This window comes from Stylophora pistillata, chromosome 6 (genome assembly GCF_964205215.1).
Source record: "Stylophora pistillata chromosome 6, jaStyPist1.2, whole genome shotgun sequence".
NCBI lineage: Eukaryota > Metazoa > Cnidaria > Anthozoa > Scleractinia > Pocilloporidae > Stylophora > Stylophora pistillata.
In genome coordinates, this window is record NC_142524.1 from 31,475,457 (window position 1) to 31,492,427 (window position 16,971).

Here is a 16,971-nt window from a genome sequence, read left to right on the forward strand (position 1 = left end):
TGGACCAAGAAATATTGGATTGTAAATGTCAGCTTAGTACAGGGTTATCTACCCACATCTAATAAACAAAAGTTTCCACGTTTAGCTTTTCCTTTTTTTTCAAGCGAAGATCACATTAGATTTTGGCCTGGCGTGCACAAAAAGTTGCGTAAGCGCCAGTTGCTCGACATACCTGCATGGCCCGTGCGACGAAATAGCTTCACGGGATTGGAAAAGTTACAGTTACAGCAAATTATACAAAAAATCTTGAGAGATTTAGGCTTACATCTCATCTAACGTTTAAAGCGACATATCAATGTTTGCAACCATTATGTTTTATACGAACCTCGCAAACTTTCAAACACGTTCTCTTGTGATACCTGCGAAAGTATTCAGTATAATTTCCGGTGAGATTTCGCGGACAATCTGATCGATATCTCTTACATTGTGTAACGAGATTGAAACTTTTCACCTCGGGCAAAGCTTCGTCGCACAGCCCAAACAAACATAGCGAGCAACAGAGCTTGTTGTATATGTGCGTGTTAAAACACACGAAAGGACTCCAAAGAACACTTGACTCTGATTGGGCAGAAAAACACAAAGATTTTCTGGCACCAATCAGATGCCAGAACGACTGCGACCGTTTGGAATTAGTCTTGTAAGACAATGTCCCCAGGGGCTCTTCTGCTCTTAACTTGAAATCGACTCAACCCCTGGGTCTCCGAGGATGTGTAGACCCCCAAATGGGAAAAGAAGATCTAACCGGTGCATGCAGGGAACTTAGGTCACGGAGACAAATGCCAAAACCCGATGGAGCGTGCCCCTCACAGCTTGAATGACGAGCGCATTTCCTACGTTTTCCTTGTCTGTTATTTGTATCGACTATAAATTGATTTGCATAGTGTTATGGAAAAGCCGAGCTAAAACAATCGCCCGTGTTATGATTGGTGCATATTTGTGCTCAAATATAGTTTTCTGCTACAAATTTAAAATGAAAACAGGAAACCAGAGAATTTATCCAGTAAAAATTAGGGAACACACAGCCGCTCGAATCCGGCCAATATACATGTATGTAAGAAGAGCCACAAGTACATTTCTGTTAAGGACACAAAAACCCAGTCATATCGCCACTGCTAATTTGATACTTTTAAATTCAGTCAAATTGTCACGTTAACACTAATTATTAAAAGTTGGATCATTGGATAATGCAATTCAAGACTTTTTATTGGCTTAGCTATATAATGTATGAGCCAATATACCATAATCTAAGATTTGTACATTGTAACATCCCGTTTCTTCTTACAAAATAAAGTCGAGAAGATTTGTCTAATATCTTAGGGGCGTTTTTTTTCAATAAAACAATTATTCCACTCGCCCTTGTTGGATATGAGATGATAGATAGCCAACGAGGCGCGTAGCGCCGAGTTGACTATAATCATCTCATATCCAACGCGCGCTTGTGGAATAATTGTTAATTATCCAGTCTTTTTTTTTCTGTACTGTCGAAGCCGAATTCATTTATGCTAACAGACCTAGAGATTTTAAGGAGATCACAAATATCAGATTTTCTATTAAAGAAACATTGGCGATCTTTTGTTTTTCCACGTCCTCGTTACCGCTACCGTCGTGGTTTGCGTTAAGGTACCTAATTCTTACACTGTCAAACAAAATTTCTCTTTCTTAAACGTGTTGCTTTGCTACCAAAACAAACAAAAAGGTACTTGTAGTTAGCATTTTGGCGCAATTTCCTTTGTGGCGCGAAATTGAATACGGTCACAATGACAAAAACAATGTATCTATATGGACGCTCAATAAGGCTACAATTCCTAAATATCTATCAGGTGCTTATACAATCCCTTGGTGGCAAACTTCGGAGCAATGAGATGAATTCATAAACCAAAGTTGGCAGACAACGTGTATAGTTTTCATCATCAGTCATCGCAGAGCGACAGATTCAGGCACAAAAAATGAAACAAGTTAATTTTCGTTAGAGGCTGCTCAACATTTACAATCTTTTATCCAAAACAAAGTTGCAATTAATTATCAACACTCACCAATCGGTTGATAGCGCGCTGTAAGATCGAAATAAAACCGACTTTCAAGATCGAAGACCGTAAGAGACTAAGCACTTTTATTAGTGATTTTCTTTTGAAATGATCAACACCGAGATCGCAAGTTGCTGGAATGCTCTGTCAGAGAACTGAGTAACACTCAGTGGAGTGTCGACATGAACGAAATTGTTTAGTCCTTCCTCCTTCTTGGATCTTCAACTCAAGGTCCTTTAAACCTAAGACCTTTCTTTAAAATGTGTTAGCAGCCGTTTTGATCTCGCTTTTTTCCTTCTAGACGTTTTGACACCTCGGCTCATAAACATTTATCTTTTTTACCTCACCATAACCGAGATGCTTTTTATTCTGATACGACTGCCACCATACCTAGCGTTTTCGTTGAACAAGAAACCATGATAGAAGATTAAATGACGGAAAATTTGCTAACATGTTTCGGAAAGTTTTTTGGATATTTCCTTTTGTAGAAACTACGTGTAAGGCCTTTTAACAAGTTGCAAAGTTTCTCCTCCCGATCTTTTTTCGTGTTCATGTGGTCAACGGACATTCCCAGTAATGCATAACACACTTAACAGAAGCCTGGCCAGTTCCATGTTGACCATAACAGCTACAATGGTAGAACAACTGACCATTAGCTCCGTTTATTACGTGCGATAGCAGATAAATCTGTCCGTAGTCTGTTGTACATGAGACACCAAGAATCTTTTTACCCTGCAATGAAAAAAAAACTTGAACTATATGACTGAAAATGAAGAGAGAAAAACAATTAACTGCTCCTGTTTATTAATTTATGATCTATTTCTTATTTTGGAGACTTTGATTCCAGGATACAAATGTTAAAATATTTATCTAACTTTTGACACAAAGGATCTATATACATGCAGTACAATATTAGTCATTGGCGTATCACTTTATATAACTTGAAAGAGCCAGGCGTTTATCTAAGGCAAGGTGATGCAAAACAGTCAGACAAACACCCCTACAATTCAGGTAAATTACAAAGAGAATATAGTCTCTGAATCTCCTTCTAAGAGTATACTTACAGTTGGTTCACCCAGGATCACTTTAATTGGATTTGGTAAGCTGTTGCTGGTGATTGGAGGTTGATTTCCAGTCAAATCCTTAGTCTTGTGTTTACACTGGGAGAAGTCTCCTGCTCCTTTAGGTCCCGGTGGTCCTGGCGGTCCTTGTGATCCATTAAAACCCTGCAGGCCTATCACACCTTGGGGACCCTGTGTACCATTGAATCCTCGAGGTCCTGCTGGTCCGACAGGTCCTTGAGAGCCGTTGAAACCACGTTGTCCAACGGGACCCTGTAGCTTACTCTCGTTCTCTAACTGAAAGATAAACCGATGTCTCTTTTAAAAGAGTTTGTTTGTTGGTGGCATGTACTTCATCGCACATATCCCTGCCAAACCCTAAATGGCGAGTTCCTAGGTGCATTCTTGACGGTATGATCTTCGTTTAGTGACCAAGACAACCACGATGAGAAGAACAAGGAACAAGAGGAAACAAGATTGTCTCATGATGCTTTGCATCTCCGTTCGAACAAATTTAGACCCTTTAACGTGATCCATGTCAGGGTTTGAGTTCGAACAACAGCTAAATATTTGCACTAAACCATAGGGTTTTACATTTTACGCAGCCCAGGACCTGTTCTTTTCCAAAAACAACCATTCTTTTCTAAAAGTATTTAGCAAGAGAATATAAACAGTCCATACTCTCTTGTACTAAGCTACTATATCTTTCCAAGAATTTATAATTATATTCTCTTGACCCCTCTCAATTTATAAACCTGGGGTCTCATCATCCGATGATGAACACATTAACGCGCAATAGTATTGTTGTTAATAAAGGGTGTCCGTCTAGTCTCCACAGTGGCAAGAGCAAATATGATGTTAGAAGTTTTCTTTTGGCGCCAGAAAGAGATCGACCGTGGCTTCGCTACGCTTTCTTCAAGGATTAATTAGAGGTGATTAAAGTATTGAGGCTCCATATGATACCTTCAAGTATAAAGTGATGTTGATGGCGTCAACTGTTTTTTCGAACTTTCCGAAAAGCTCCGTTACCGTGTCATTATTTCACAAGTTATGGCTTTTTACATGATCGGTAAATGTAACAAGCCTCTCACTTTTACATAAAAATAAAGTGTTACCGAAGTAATACCATTTAGACGGAGTAAATGAAGGTATACTCACTTTTACTTTCGTTTCAGACATCGCCATAACCAACTTCTTTTCCGTGGCATTTAAATTTTCCTCCAAGCGTTTGAGCCCAGTATTGACCTAAGGTGAGCACAATTCTGAGATTAAGAGGTAGTTCACAAGGAGAAGCGATAAGACAGTTTCATAAAAACTTCCTCATTTATCTTTGATTAGCTCTCCAAATAGACGAAAACCTATATGTTTCCTCTGGAAGATCTATAATTTCGGCTCCGAAAACAAAGTCATCTCTGGAACACCTCGTCATCAGGTCAAAGTCATTCCAAGGACCTCTACTCTAGCCATCCCGCCAGGGAGGTTGGGAAGAAGAGAGGAACAGGAAACGTGTCTGTTATTAGTAATATTAGCAGTATTATCACTACAATCACAGCCGGCTCTTCATCCTCCTTATAGCCATCACCGTTACAGCTTCTCTTCTACTTGTCGTCATCATCATTATTGCTACCAAGTTTTGTGATCATACGGGATTCCATAATTGAACTCTAATTAGAGAAAACGAGTCATGCAAAAACAAATTCACAACCTTACCGATAAAAGGGAACTTTCAGCATCATTCTTGAAATCGTTGAGGTTATCTTCGGTTTGATTAGCTAAAGCGTGTAGTGTTGTCATCCATGAGATAAGGCGATCAACCTATCAAGAGTCACCAATAAAATGATTGGAGTTATAATTCAGGATGTATTTTCGCAATTTGCCTCAGGGAATCACGTAGTGGAATGTGCTCCGACTAGAATTGGAGTATATCCGGTGGTATCTGGCCCCATTAAAAAGATAATTGCATCCACTTGGTTTGAAAATGAACCAAAATTTCAAAGATGATAGATTCTTGAAATCGATTAAGCTAAATTAAGTACGTCTTGTTTTATTTTATCTACCGGCTGTCTGGAACTATTCATGTTGATTTCTTCCACTCTCTGATGTAATACGGCAACTGAAGAGTTCAAACTTAATACTTTCTCTTGCAACTAGAAAAAGGAAAAATATTGACAAATAATCAGCAACTTTTACCATTTCATCTATGATGTTGTAATCCTGAAAATTGCATACACCTATGACAACACCTACCGTATTTCTTCACCTATAAGCCGAGCGATTTTTTCAGTTTTCGACCCAAAATTTTGGGAGATTTTTCACGGAGAACGGGGTTCGGCTTATAGCCGAGGGTTTTACATTTTAAAAATATACAGTTGCTGAATAACTTTACCCCCCCGGCTTGTAGTCAAGTTAGCAATGAAGCAGAAGTAATAAAACACAACAAAAATAACTTCTGAATATTGGTTATTCACTTTTATGAAATTGGTGGCTCCTAAAGGAGCCGTTTGACGGATACGTGCAAGGGCTTTCAACCCAATGGTTTACTCGCCATCCGTTTCGTTTTCGCTGTCTGTGTCGAACTCGTTCTCTTCTATGTATTCATCATCTACTTCTGGGGTTTCCTCAGAGTAGACCACGTCGTCCTCTGTTCCGTCCAAGGCATTGGAAATACCGCAGGTCTTGAAGGATTTGACAACCATCTCTTCGGGTATCTCTGCCCATGCTTCCTTGATCCACCTGAGGACAAGATTTCTGCTTGGCGCCTTCTTCTTCCCAGCTGGGGTAAACTCAAATGGCCCAGATGTCATCCACGCCAAGTACTTTCGGCGCACATTATCTTTAAATGGCTTGTTTAGGCACTTATCCAAGGGCTGTACAACCGGGGTTAGGCCACCAGGGATAACTGCGACGTCAATGTTTCGCTGCTTCAGGTCATCTTTCACGGAATCGGTCAAGTGAGCTCGGAATGAGTCCCACACCAAAAGGGAACGCTCGGCACGGGGCAAACTCTGTCGAATCCATTCTCGGATGCCCTGTTCATCCATCCACCCTTTCTTATGGAAGGAAACACGAAGAGGATGCGGCACAACCAGATCTCTCGGTGTACGGACGCCTTTGAAGATGACTTTCGGTGGCACCTTTGCTCCATCGGCAGCAACAGCAAGAACGACGGTGAAGCTCCGCTTTTCCGCTCCGCAAGATTTTACTGGCACTGTTCGGCTTCCACTGAATTCCAGTGTTCGGTTCGATGGCAGCTCAAAACGCATGGGTGTCTCATCCATGTTGTAGATGCGGGATAAAGGGTAGTCGGCGCGTCTTCTTGCTGCAATGACGAAGCGATGAAAGCACACAATGTTCTCTTCGAGATCGGCGGGCAATCGCTGGGCCAGAGTTGTTTTGGTTCGCATGCTGACCGAGTGGCGTCGTTTCCATTTCTCGTACCATCCACGGGAAGCTTTGAAAGCAGGATCATCGGAGAGCTCTTTAGCTTTAAGGCGAAGGATCAATCCACTCACCGCAATACCTACGAAAAATAAAATAACAATCTTATTTTGCTGCGAGATAACCGTAGATTCGTGACTGCAGCACTCTTTTCGTGACATGTTATGAAATTGTCATGACAACAACATATTTCTGACCAATCAAAGTCTCTGTTTCCCACGCACTGAAAGACGATATCATTCAACTCTTCAAAAACTCTTAAAATTTTAGACAGAAAAGTAAATACCAACCTTGTTCTCTTTGCTGTGAAAACCACTCCATCACTTGCTGGTCTAGTTCGGGATATTTCGGAGTGAAACGGCCCATCGTCGCACGTTTTGCAGACATCTTCAGCTCTCCGGAAAGAATAGTCGCCTGGTCTCTTCTCCAGCGTCGTACCATGGACTCGCTTAGTCCATATTCTCGAGCGATTTCCGAGTTGTTTTCTACCGCTTCAGCTTCCGCGATAACTTTTATCTTGAAAGCCATACTATACGAGGAACGGCGTGCTTTAGGCATGATGATAAAAAGTGACAGCGACGAAAGGTATACTCGATAGATTGATACTTTGAAACGTTTAACTGAGATTATTATTGTTGTTGTGGTTAATCTGTTGTCGCGTGGTAGTATTTATACAGTTCGTTGGATCAATTGATATTCATATCTCTTGATTGGTTCGCTTTTTTTCTTTTGTGTTTATTGTAATTCATTAGGTTTTGTGTTTAGTGAGTCAATTTCTTATGTTTTCCGTGAGGTTCGCTTGCTCAAATGGCCAGTTACAATCAATAATTTCGCTCTCGGCTTATAGCCGATGGTTTTACCTTTTTTTTTGGGCAGCTTGAGTGTAGCGTAAAGACCCTGAAAGTCAGGGTCTCGGCTTATAGCCGAGATCGGCTTATAGGTGAAGAAATACGGTATATCGGATTTTGCAACAAATGACAAACTACTGGCGAAACGTTCCCGAGCAGATCTTTTGGTCGGACAAATTAACAGGTGAATCTCTGCTCGATGATTACCCGAAAGCAAACCTACCTCACTTCTTGTGTTTTCAAGTGTCTTGTTAAGCTTTTCAACGTTGTCTAGTGACGTGTCCAGGATTGATGATAACTGGGTCGTCTTAAAGGCCAGATTATCGCTCTAAAGAATAACATAATCAGAAGAGTATTATCATTTACACTTATAAATGAAGCCTTGCAGATGAAGAGGGAAGAAATCCTTTACTCTGAAATGTAAATCTTTCTCCTGACCTTTTCCACGAAGGATGAATTAATGGTCGTCAAAGATTTTTGCAACTTTGCGTTTGCATCTTGCAGGTTACTTCTTGTTGAATTTAACTCCGCACCGAAGTCCTCAAGTTTTGGCAAGAGCAGACGAATCTCCATCAGTTCTTGGTTTTTCTCTTCCTGAACATGCCAAAATAATACGGATATGGGAGAATTAAATCATACTCTTGAAAACTAGACATTGCAATCTCAAAGATGAACGCTCAAATGCATAATTTGAGTTACTTATGTGCATTCTTGTTTAACGACTCTGTGTCTCTATACCTCTTTTTTGCTGGCTATTATGGTAAAAAGGAGGTAAAAATTTTCTACCGGGGGACCAATCCTGTGATAGTACAATCTAAGTAACTGAACCTGTATATGTTCCTTTTCCTAAAAATAAGAAAAGAAGTTTGTCTCTCGGAATGAATCTCGACAGCTGTTGACTTGAATACTATGTCGAAAAAAGACTAGGCGCTGCGTTGCAGTCGCTTGTTAATGCAATGAAAACAATCGCGGCACAAGTGTCTTCGTTTCAATATCTTCCTCGACGCCCCTTAAAAAGGAGATCTTAATATACTTAAATTTATTTATCTTAGAATAAAGAAGGCCATTAGAACGTTAGGTCTACCAGCTTGCACTTTTTTTTTAAATAATTGGCCCATAAATATTCATATTTATTTTTCGATTCAGAACTGATTCATCCATGCGCTCCAAAGTTTCCTTTCCATTTTACATTTACTTACCAACCGTATTTGAAGACTTGTAACATTCTCCTCCAACACCTTGATCCTGGTTAATATTTCAGGGAGTGAGGCAATAGCCAAACTGCGAGTGTCAGGGGAATCTCCTGGAGAAACGAGGAATAAATGCCACTTACTAACCGAGTTCGAAGTCTATATGTTAAGTTTTTCCGCTTATTTATCGTACAAGGGCGAAGGCCATAAATCTGAACAGAAAAAAAGAGTTTTGGTAACTTACAATACGGACCGAGAAAACGAGGGTAATAAGACTTTTATCATGTCTTTGAATAATGGGGGGAGAAGGATTTCGATTCAAACAAACTTTTAAAGTCTTTAAATTTCTCGGGTCGTAGGGTGGAATTGACCAACCTACCGCACGTACTCACTGAGAGATAGTACAGCAACACGTCTCCTTGATCCACGCGTGAACAAGAATCAACTGTCTTTAGCTCTGACCAGATCAGAGGAATCTGCACATAAATATCAAATAGAATAACTCCTACGCGTTTTAAGTCGTATTACACTTGTAGTGGTTGGAATATTTTTTGGCGACCATTTTTCTCCACAAGCGCACTGTGAACTTTGCCACTAATGCCTGTTTATTTCGATTTGACTGAAGTCCTGCACAGAGTCACGAGCTTTAAAATTGCAGCAGCTTTTAATAGCCCATTGCCGAATTACCCTTGGCGTCTTTTTCAAAACGAGGCCTGGTGCTCAACCATTCTTGTGAAAAAGGAGTTTAATTTGGATGTGAATGAAAGCTCAAAATCATATGAAAGGATGAGCACCAGGACTCGTTTTCAAGATGAGGCCAAGGGTAATTCGGAAGTGGGCTATTACTATGGGTTAATCTTTATTTCAATCTTAAAAACACGGGTAACTAGATTCTTTGAAGAGAAAAATTGAATGAAAATATCATTTATCCACTAATGCGACCGCAGTGGAAACGCTGCCTCGGTTTAGTGACCACCATGCTGTGATGTTTGCTAAAATCATTAGCGGAATGAACCAGACCTAAATGAAAAAAGACGTTTAGAGTCTATTCTATGTGAGCTTTTATCACTTTTCCTTGGTTAACAAGTTCAGAGTTATCTATCGTAGGCCGTTCATAAGCTCACTGTGGTTTGAGTTCTTTAGCTTAATGACTATGATAATTTACGTCTTAGACGATTAGTTCAATGATTCATATTTTTTAATTATGTCAGTAATTAAAGCTGCTATGGTAATTTCTAGGAATAGACTTATAAATTCATATGAGTATCGTTCGAACTTCCACGTACACTCAAGATTGGAATACTCCTTTCTAAGATCTTCTTGATGATATTTTCTGTGCCTATATTCCTTTTATTACTCGACGTTTCGGGGTCATCGTGACTCCATTATCAAGAGACTAGTTTAAAAACATGCAAATAAGGAAAGGTACAAGAATAGCATAAATTAGACACACAAGGGCACACAAGGAAATCATCTTCTATCTACAAACACTACCACCTCCAGCACAATAGTGAAATGCCTGAACGCTTGATCGAGCAATTCAACGTCATCACGAAATGTAACGGCAAATTTGATTGCCTTGTTAATGAAATGTTGTATATTCGCATGCGTAAGCCAACACTGAACGTGCAAACGGATTCCATCCGCGCCAAGGTGTTTGTTTAAGCCGTTCAGTCTAATTTATGCTATTCTTGTACCTTTCCTTATTTGCATGTTTTTAAACTAGTCTCTTGATAATGGAGTCACGATGACCCCGAAACGTCGAGTAATAAATCTTTCCTGGTTTTTTCTATGCCTTTGCTTTAGCAAATCCCTGCTGATCAAGTATATTCCTTTTGCACCAAGTGCTGTAAACAACAACTCTTGTCATTTTCACAACTTGTCTGTTTGAAAGTGTATCAAAATTCAGAGTCTCAGTATACATAAGTATGAGGATAATATAATTAGCACGGACCATTTAATTCTAACTAGATGCGTTGCTTAAATTTTACCCAAGTTTCCGAAAGTTTCCTAAATCAGAGCATTGACCCTCGCGAATTCAGAGAAGAAGGTTAAAATTTAAACTACATTATTTAATGAGAAAATTCATCAAGGGAGATAAAACCTTAGAAGAATGTTTACTAATTTAAGGTGTAACATGCAAATTGTTCATACTCGTGGATAGAATAAATGCAAGAATTGGCGTTAAAATGAGTAATAAAGACTCTCATGGTGTACATCTGCTATCGAAATTGTTTATGAGGAATTCATCCATGCCGGAGTATTTGTAAGCCTTCTCTGAATCTAACCAATTTTCCAAATGAAGGGGGGAAACCGGGCAAAAAAATTGGCACATGCCTTAGCAAGACTTTTAGATTCATCACGCATATTGACTGGGTTATGAATTCTAATGCAAATTATCAATAAAAAAAAGTGTGTGCTTTCAACGCACATTCAAACGAGACCAAACTGGCTTGTTTTTACCAGTTTTACGCGAATAAGTTTTTCATGAAGGAAACTTTCTTTTACAATGACGTTTAGTTTAACTTTAAGACATCGGAAGAATGCTTCTAATACCGAAAACACCATAACCTGAAATTTCGCCAATCACCTTCAGGAATGAGACCTGCAACTTATTTGTTTCATAATCTGTGTATCATCAGTGCCTTTTAAAAAGAAAATTATGTGCTAACCTTCGTTAACGGGACAGCTGCAACCCTTCAATATTCCTCCAACGAATATCATTAGAATCATCACTAATATTACAAAAGTCAGCAGGCACACAAGAGTCAAGAGGGTTAATTGTGATCGGTTTGATCGTACAGGAGGTCTTCTCTTGACGTGTGGTTTACTCTCATTTTGTGCCTGACGATAATTATTCGTCACAGCAGGAGGAGGATTATCTGCGCAGTAATTCAATGGACGCGAAAATCTCGAAGGCGGTGGTGGACTGCTGTTTTCATAAATCCAGTCGTCGAAAGTTGGGTTAACAAACATTTCCCCACCATGAAGATCCATCTCAAACCTGTTTTTTTTTTTTTGTTAAACTTTCAGAAATGTCGGCTGATGCGGTCTTAAGAACCCTTTTTTCAATGAACGCGCACTTTAGGTCCGGCGATTCACTTCAAATGATGTTTCATTAAAATTAAACGTTACGCCTCGTATGACGCCTTTTGTACTTTAAATGCTTGAGTAATCTCATTAAAAAGGAAAAATGACTTTGACTATGCACGCCATTTCATGCTGATCCCACTTAAGCTCACTAATACCTGCGCACCTCCATGAGTGTGGATCCAACGTATTGATTTGCCTCGTTTTTATGAGATTTTATGGATCAACTTGTTAACTTAATGTATTAATAAACATCTTAAAGAGCGGCAACTGCTCTTCAAACACATCTAAGGCCAGGCGCAGAAATGAGAAAAGAAAGTTTAAGATTTGAGAACGTGACCGCAAAAACTTCACCGAAAGCCAATATCGAAAGAGAGAGCCGCTTTCCGACAGGCCTCACAAACTTTAATTTACCCAAAGGGCGGCTATTGTACGGTCGTTATTCTGTTGAAATGAATGAAACACTTCACATGCTTGATTACTGACCGGTACACATGGCTGAATTCCAGAGCTGGAAATTGTTCGTCTCGTCCGAAAAATGCTCCAAACTATTTGACAGCAAATTAGAAGTCTAAAAGCCTTAATACCCATTATATTAATACCCATTATATTTGTTCACTTATTTAGCTGCCAGGAGAGGATTACAAATGTAAAAGCTAGATGCTGCGATTGGAGTAAACGGCATACAGCTAAGCAACTGTTGGATCAATTTGAGACAACAATAAGTGTAAAATGTCTCATACCCATGCTGACCTGGATGGTTTTCTCCATCGCAATTTATAAGCCTTTTCACCCTTCGCCAAGTCTCTTACAAAAAGTAATAAAATGAAAGAAAAATATTCAACGATCGAATGCCGTGGATATTGTTGGAGTTATCGCCAAGTTCTTAATTACAAAGTTTGCAAGACCGTGCGAGGAATTAATATTAAGACTGTGAAGCTCTTGTTTTGATGTTGGGGAGAAAATTATGCGTCTTTCTACCATTTTTTCATTTGTAATACTTTTTCATTTATCACTATGGAGAGACGGGATTTTAAATTGCAGGTGTTTATTTTTGAAAAAATCAGTTCTTTAGCTATACTGTGATAGTTCACTTTGTACACAACGTTTTCATAAGTTTGCAAGAATTATAAACGTAGAGCACAATTAGTGATTGTAATAGGACTGAGCGCCTAGACCATTCGGTCTGTACATAAGTGATAAAATATGCATACTCAGCTAAAAATTCAAGTCTGTGAAGGTAGATTCATTTGAATGCGCTCACTGTACAACTGCATCTAGGAAAGTTTTCTTTTTCTAAGAGAAACAAATGCCGGGGGAGAACGTAATTACATCTTCCAATAAATGAACGAGAACATCAGTTTTCCCAGTGGTTTGATACATTGATAAATACCCAATATGTTTGGGATGTCACATTTATTCAAATTCTCTTACGGCATCTACACCTCTCTACTAAAGCTAAGGTAGTCTTCTCGACTGCACCACTCTCTAATATTATGCTATTTTTAATAACTGATAATTTCTGATGACAAAGTTTCTCTCATAAAGTCCAACTAATTCAATTTAAAGCGTTGCAGAAGAATGTAGTGATGACGTCTCGGTTTTATACAAAAACATAAAAGAAAACAAGAGCACTGGTTCCCTTTCGATTAAGATCCGCGATTAGAGACCTAAAATAGATCTTCCGTGTTTTTTCTGTCTATTTCGTATTGCCTGAATCCTTCCTGAAGTGAAGTTCAATGCTTTGTCTTCTTCCCACTTCATAATGGATGACATCGCCTCTTAGTTGTCAAGGGACAAAGCCAGTAATGCATGAAGCATTGAATGCTTATGAAATGACGCTGTGTTCCATTGAATCCTTGAGGTCCGCCTTGTGTACTTTGACATTCCGAACTTAGAAGATACAGCAAATGAAATTGAAAGCCTTGTTAATTCTGGTGGTAAGGATCTTTAGTAATAATTGACCATCCAATCGATTATAAGATTCATGGAGTATCTATATTATCAATTTGCACTTGCTAATTTAACTTGCCGCCGCAAGAAATCTTGGTGATTCGTTGCAATAGATACAAGCTATAACCTATGATTAAGACAACATTGCTATTTAGTTGGCATGATGGTGCATTATCTAAGCAAGCAAAGGCCTATTCCAGTATATTTTCATTTCAGATTCTCCTATCGCTGAAATCACACAGCAGATGTTTCTGGATGGTTTACTCACTTCCTATCAGCAGATAGGAACAGGATTTGCTCAACAGTTGTTCCAGTTGTACAAACGTTTCGAGTTTCGCTCTCTATACAAGGTCCAGGAAAAACTAGCAGAATTCGAACGACGAGCAGTCTCAGCTGCGCAGGGAACAGGCAATCTCCAAGGGGTTTTAGAGCTGACAAAAGCACTTCAAGAAATTGATGATATCCAAAATAAGGGACAGCGATGCTTCACAAAATTTCGCGACACAATAACCACGCACAAATGGACGTTTGACAGCGCTAAAAACAACGTGGTATGTGGGTATTCCTTTTTATTTATTTATTTATTTATTTTTTACAGTGAGCTGTTAAATAAAGCATATGTTTTTTATTGCTGTTGTTAGCGTTGCTATTTCTTCGACTTAACTGTTTCCTTGTTTGCTCCTGTACTTATCATTATTTTTCGTTCGGCTGTCAAGCCCCCTTGGAATGAGTCGAAAGCTCATTTTTTCCAGTTCCTTTATTCGACTGTTTCATTTTGTTTTTCTTAGCAAACTTTGCCTTGTTTCGATTGTTGCTGTGGAAAATATATTATGCTCTTTCATTTCTTTGAAGCACCCTCATACATTAAATGTCATCTTTATTGCTATAAAATGTTTTTTTTATTGCTTCTTCTTCATTTATTGCAGATGGTCGACGAACTCCATAAAGGCACTACGAGGATTTCAGTGAAAATTTCGGAGAGCTGCGATCGCTGTTGTAACGTGCGCATTTTAAAGGTAACAACTGCATAAGTCAGATAAATTATGCTGGCATAGCCTTGGGCATAATGTTATAGTCAGAGCATCAAGTATCGAATGATTCATTTTCATATTATATTACTGGAATAATTTACCAAACTCTGCTAAATATGTCAAGTCTCGGAAATGCATCAAAAATTAGCGTTTAAAGGTTGTGCATGCCACTCATGTTCTACGTAGAATATTTTAATTCAGTTGAAGAAAACCTTTATTCCACTTTAAAACTACAAATGTTATTATTTAAGAAAGAAAGAAATAAATAAATACAAAAGTGAAAGAAATACCCACCCGAATGTAGCAAAACTAATCGAGTCGGGTGGTTGCAGAAAATATTAGAATATGTCAAGCAGGTTGGAAATAAAAATTACAAGATTACAATATTGTTAATTTAGAGAAGTGAAATTGGTTTAAACAAGTATATAATAATGCTTAACAAGGAAGCAAATAATGTAAATTAAAGTATGAATAGTTTACAGTAGGTTATTGATATAGAAGGTGCTATTTTAGTTCCATAAGTTCAGTAGTAATTTTAGCAAATGACTGCTGGACTTATTGTCTTTATTGTTGAGTAATTTTAACAAAAGTGTATGGACTTTTTTGCTAAAAGACCTTTTAGGAAATGAGCGCAAGCTACATGGGAGATTATTCCATACCATGGGACCAAGTCTTGAAAATGAAGACAGTTGTTAGTTAAGCCTTGATTTGTTGACATAATAATTGCCAGCATTAGAAAATCTCGTATTGTATGTGTGAATTTTATGAGATTGAGTAAAGAGATTTGATATTTTAGAGGGTGTAATGCCGTAATGCTGTAATGCCAGATGATAAATCATGCATTTGGGCAGCCACACTTTTAAGGTACATCATGATAACCGGTAAAATATTTGCAGGAATAAATAGTGGTATAGTATGAGCTCTGTATTTCATACCATTAATAAATCGAAGAACACGCTTTTGTAAAAGAAGAATTTTGCTCATTTGAGTTTCAGCGGCTTGACCCCAAGTCACTATGCTATAGTGTATATAGGGAAAAATCAGAGAATAATAGATTTTGAGGAGTTTGTCAGACGGGACAAAACGTCTAATGTTGGCGATTACACCTACAGTTTTACTTATTTTGCAAACTATGTAATTAATATTATGTTTCCAACTTAGAGTACTATCAATAAGGACTCCCAAGTACTTCACGTATTCCTTATTTTCCATGGAAGTGATAGTGTTAGTATTGTTATCAATTATTTTTAAGTCAATAGTTGAATTTTGAATTTTTAAGTCAATAGTTGAATAATAGAATATTTTAAAGAGCCGTTAATAAACATAGCAACACCTCCCGAAGCCAAAGGTGTTGGAACAATTTCAAAAGATTATCCAGCTATAGGTATGGTTTCGGTATTAATGCAAGATTATAATTTGTAATTTTAGTCTCTGTAATTCCAATAACAGTAAAGGGATAATCAAGTTCATTACGAAGATGAGTTTCAAAATTTTCAAAGTTGCGTTTCATGCTTCTAATATTAGCGTGAAATAGTGAGAAGCTAGAGCTAGACAATCGTTGTTTAAAGATGTTAAAGCTGTGCGGCGAATAATACTAGCTACGAATATATTGGTTTAAAAGATGAAAATCCGGATTTAAATTCTCATTTGTGTTTAGCATAAAGAGATCTAAATCGTAGATGCTGGAGAGTTTATCTAAATATTTCTTGGTTGGAAGTTGAGTTTCTAAACTGTTGTTAAGCTGACCGTGGTATGGAACAAAATTAACACCGAAATATGGTAATTCACGAAAAGCTTCTTTACGAGAAGTCTTGTCACACATATTTACCAACTAAACAATCAAACAACAAAGTTATCGGTGGCAAGTACTTAGCTTGAATTAAGATTGCCTCTCGGCCAGTCTTTGTAAGGCAGCAGCATCCTTGATCTTGAATACGGAAGAGTCAGTGTTTTTTCGAAGGCACACCACAGGGCCTTTCGTCCAGCAAAACTGAAAATGATGTTGTTCTTTAAACCTTTTCGAGTCAAATAACAGTTGTTGCATTTTTGGCGAGAGATGATCAAAGATTCTTACAGCCTCTAACGAAACCTGCCTCGTCAAACCTAGCTTGATTGGATCTGTCTTGCATGCATCTTTGCGGCGTGACATCACGTTTTCTTTGACCAGTCGTCGAGTAAACTTGCAAATAATCGGTCGAGGGCCGGCATTCGCGGTTCTTGTTGGGATTCTGTGGGCGTAATCGATGTCGTGTGGCGATACTTCGGCCCCGATTTCATTGAACAGATGAAGGCAAAGTAAACTTGGCTCGGATGCCGATTCCCTCGAGTTTAGTTCA

General features: G+C 38.5%; 1 protein-coding gene across 1 annotated transcript; it reads right to left on the reverse strand.

The window, feature by feature from the left end:
• Nucleotides 1–1,932: 1,932 nt before the first annotated feature.
• On the reverse strand, nt 1,933–11,724 carry LOC111347471 (uncharacterized). Its single transcript, XM_088763337.1, has 9 exons — nt 11,234–11,724; nt 8,571–8,674; nt 7,810–7,965; nt 7,595–7,699; nt 5,143–5,232; nt 4,796–4,900; nt 4,244–4,330; nt 3,089–3,382; nt 1,933–2,756 (listed from the first exon to the last, which is right to left on the reverse strand). The coding sequence occupies exons 1-9, from the start codon at nt 11,556–11,558 to the stop codon at nt 2,574–2,576; spliced, it is 1,449 nt and encodes a 482-aa protein (XP_088619463.1). The 5' UTR covers nt 11,559–11,724; the 3' UTR covers nt 1,933–2,573.
• Between the last annotated feature and the right edge of the window lie 5,247 nt (nt 11,725–16,971).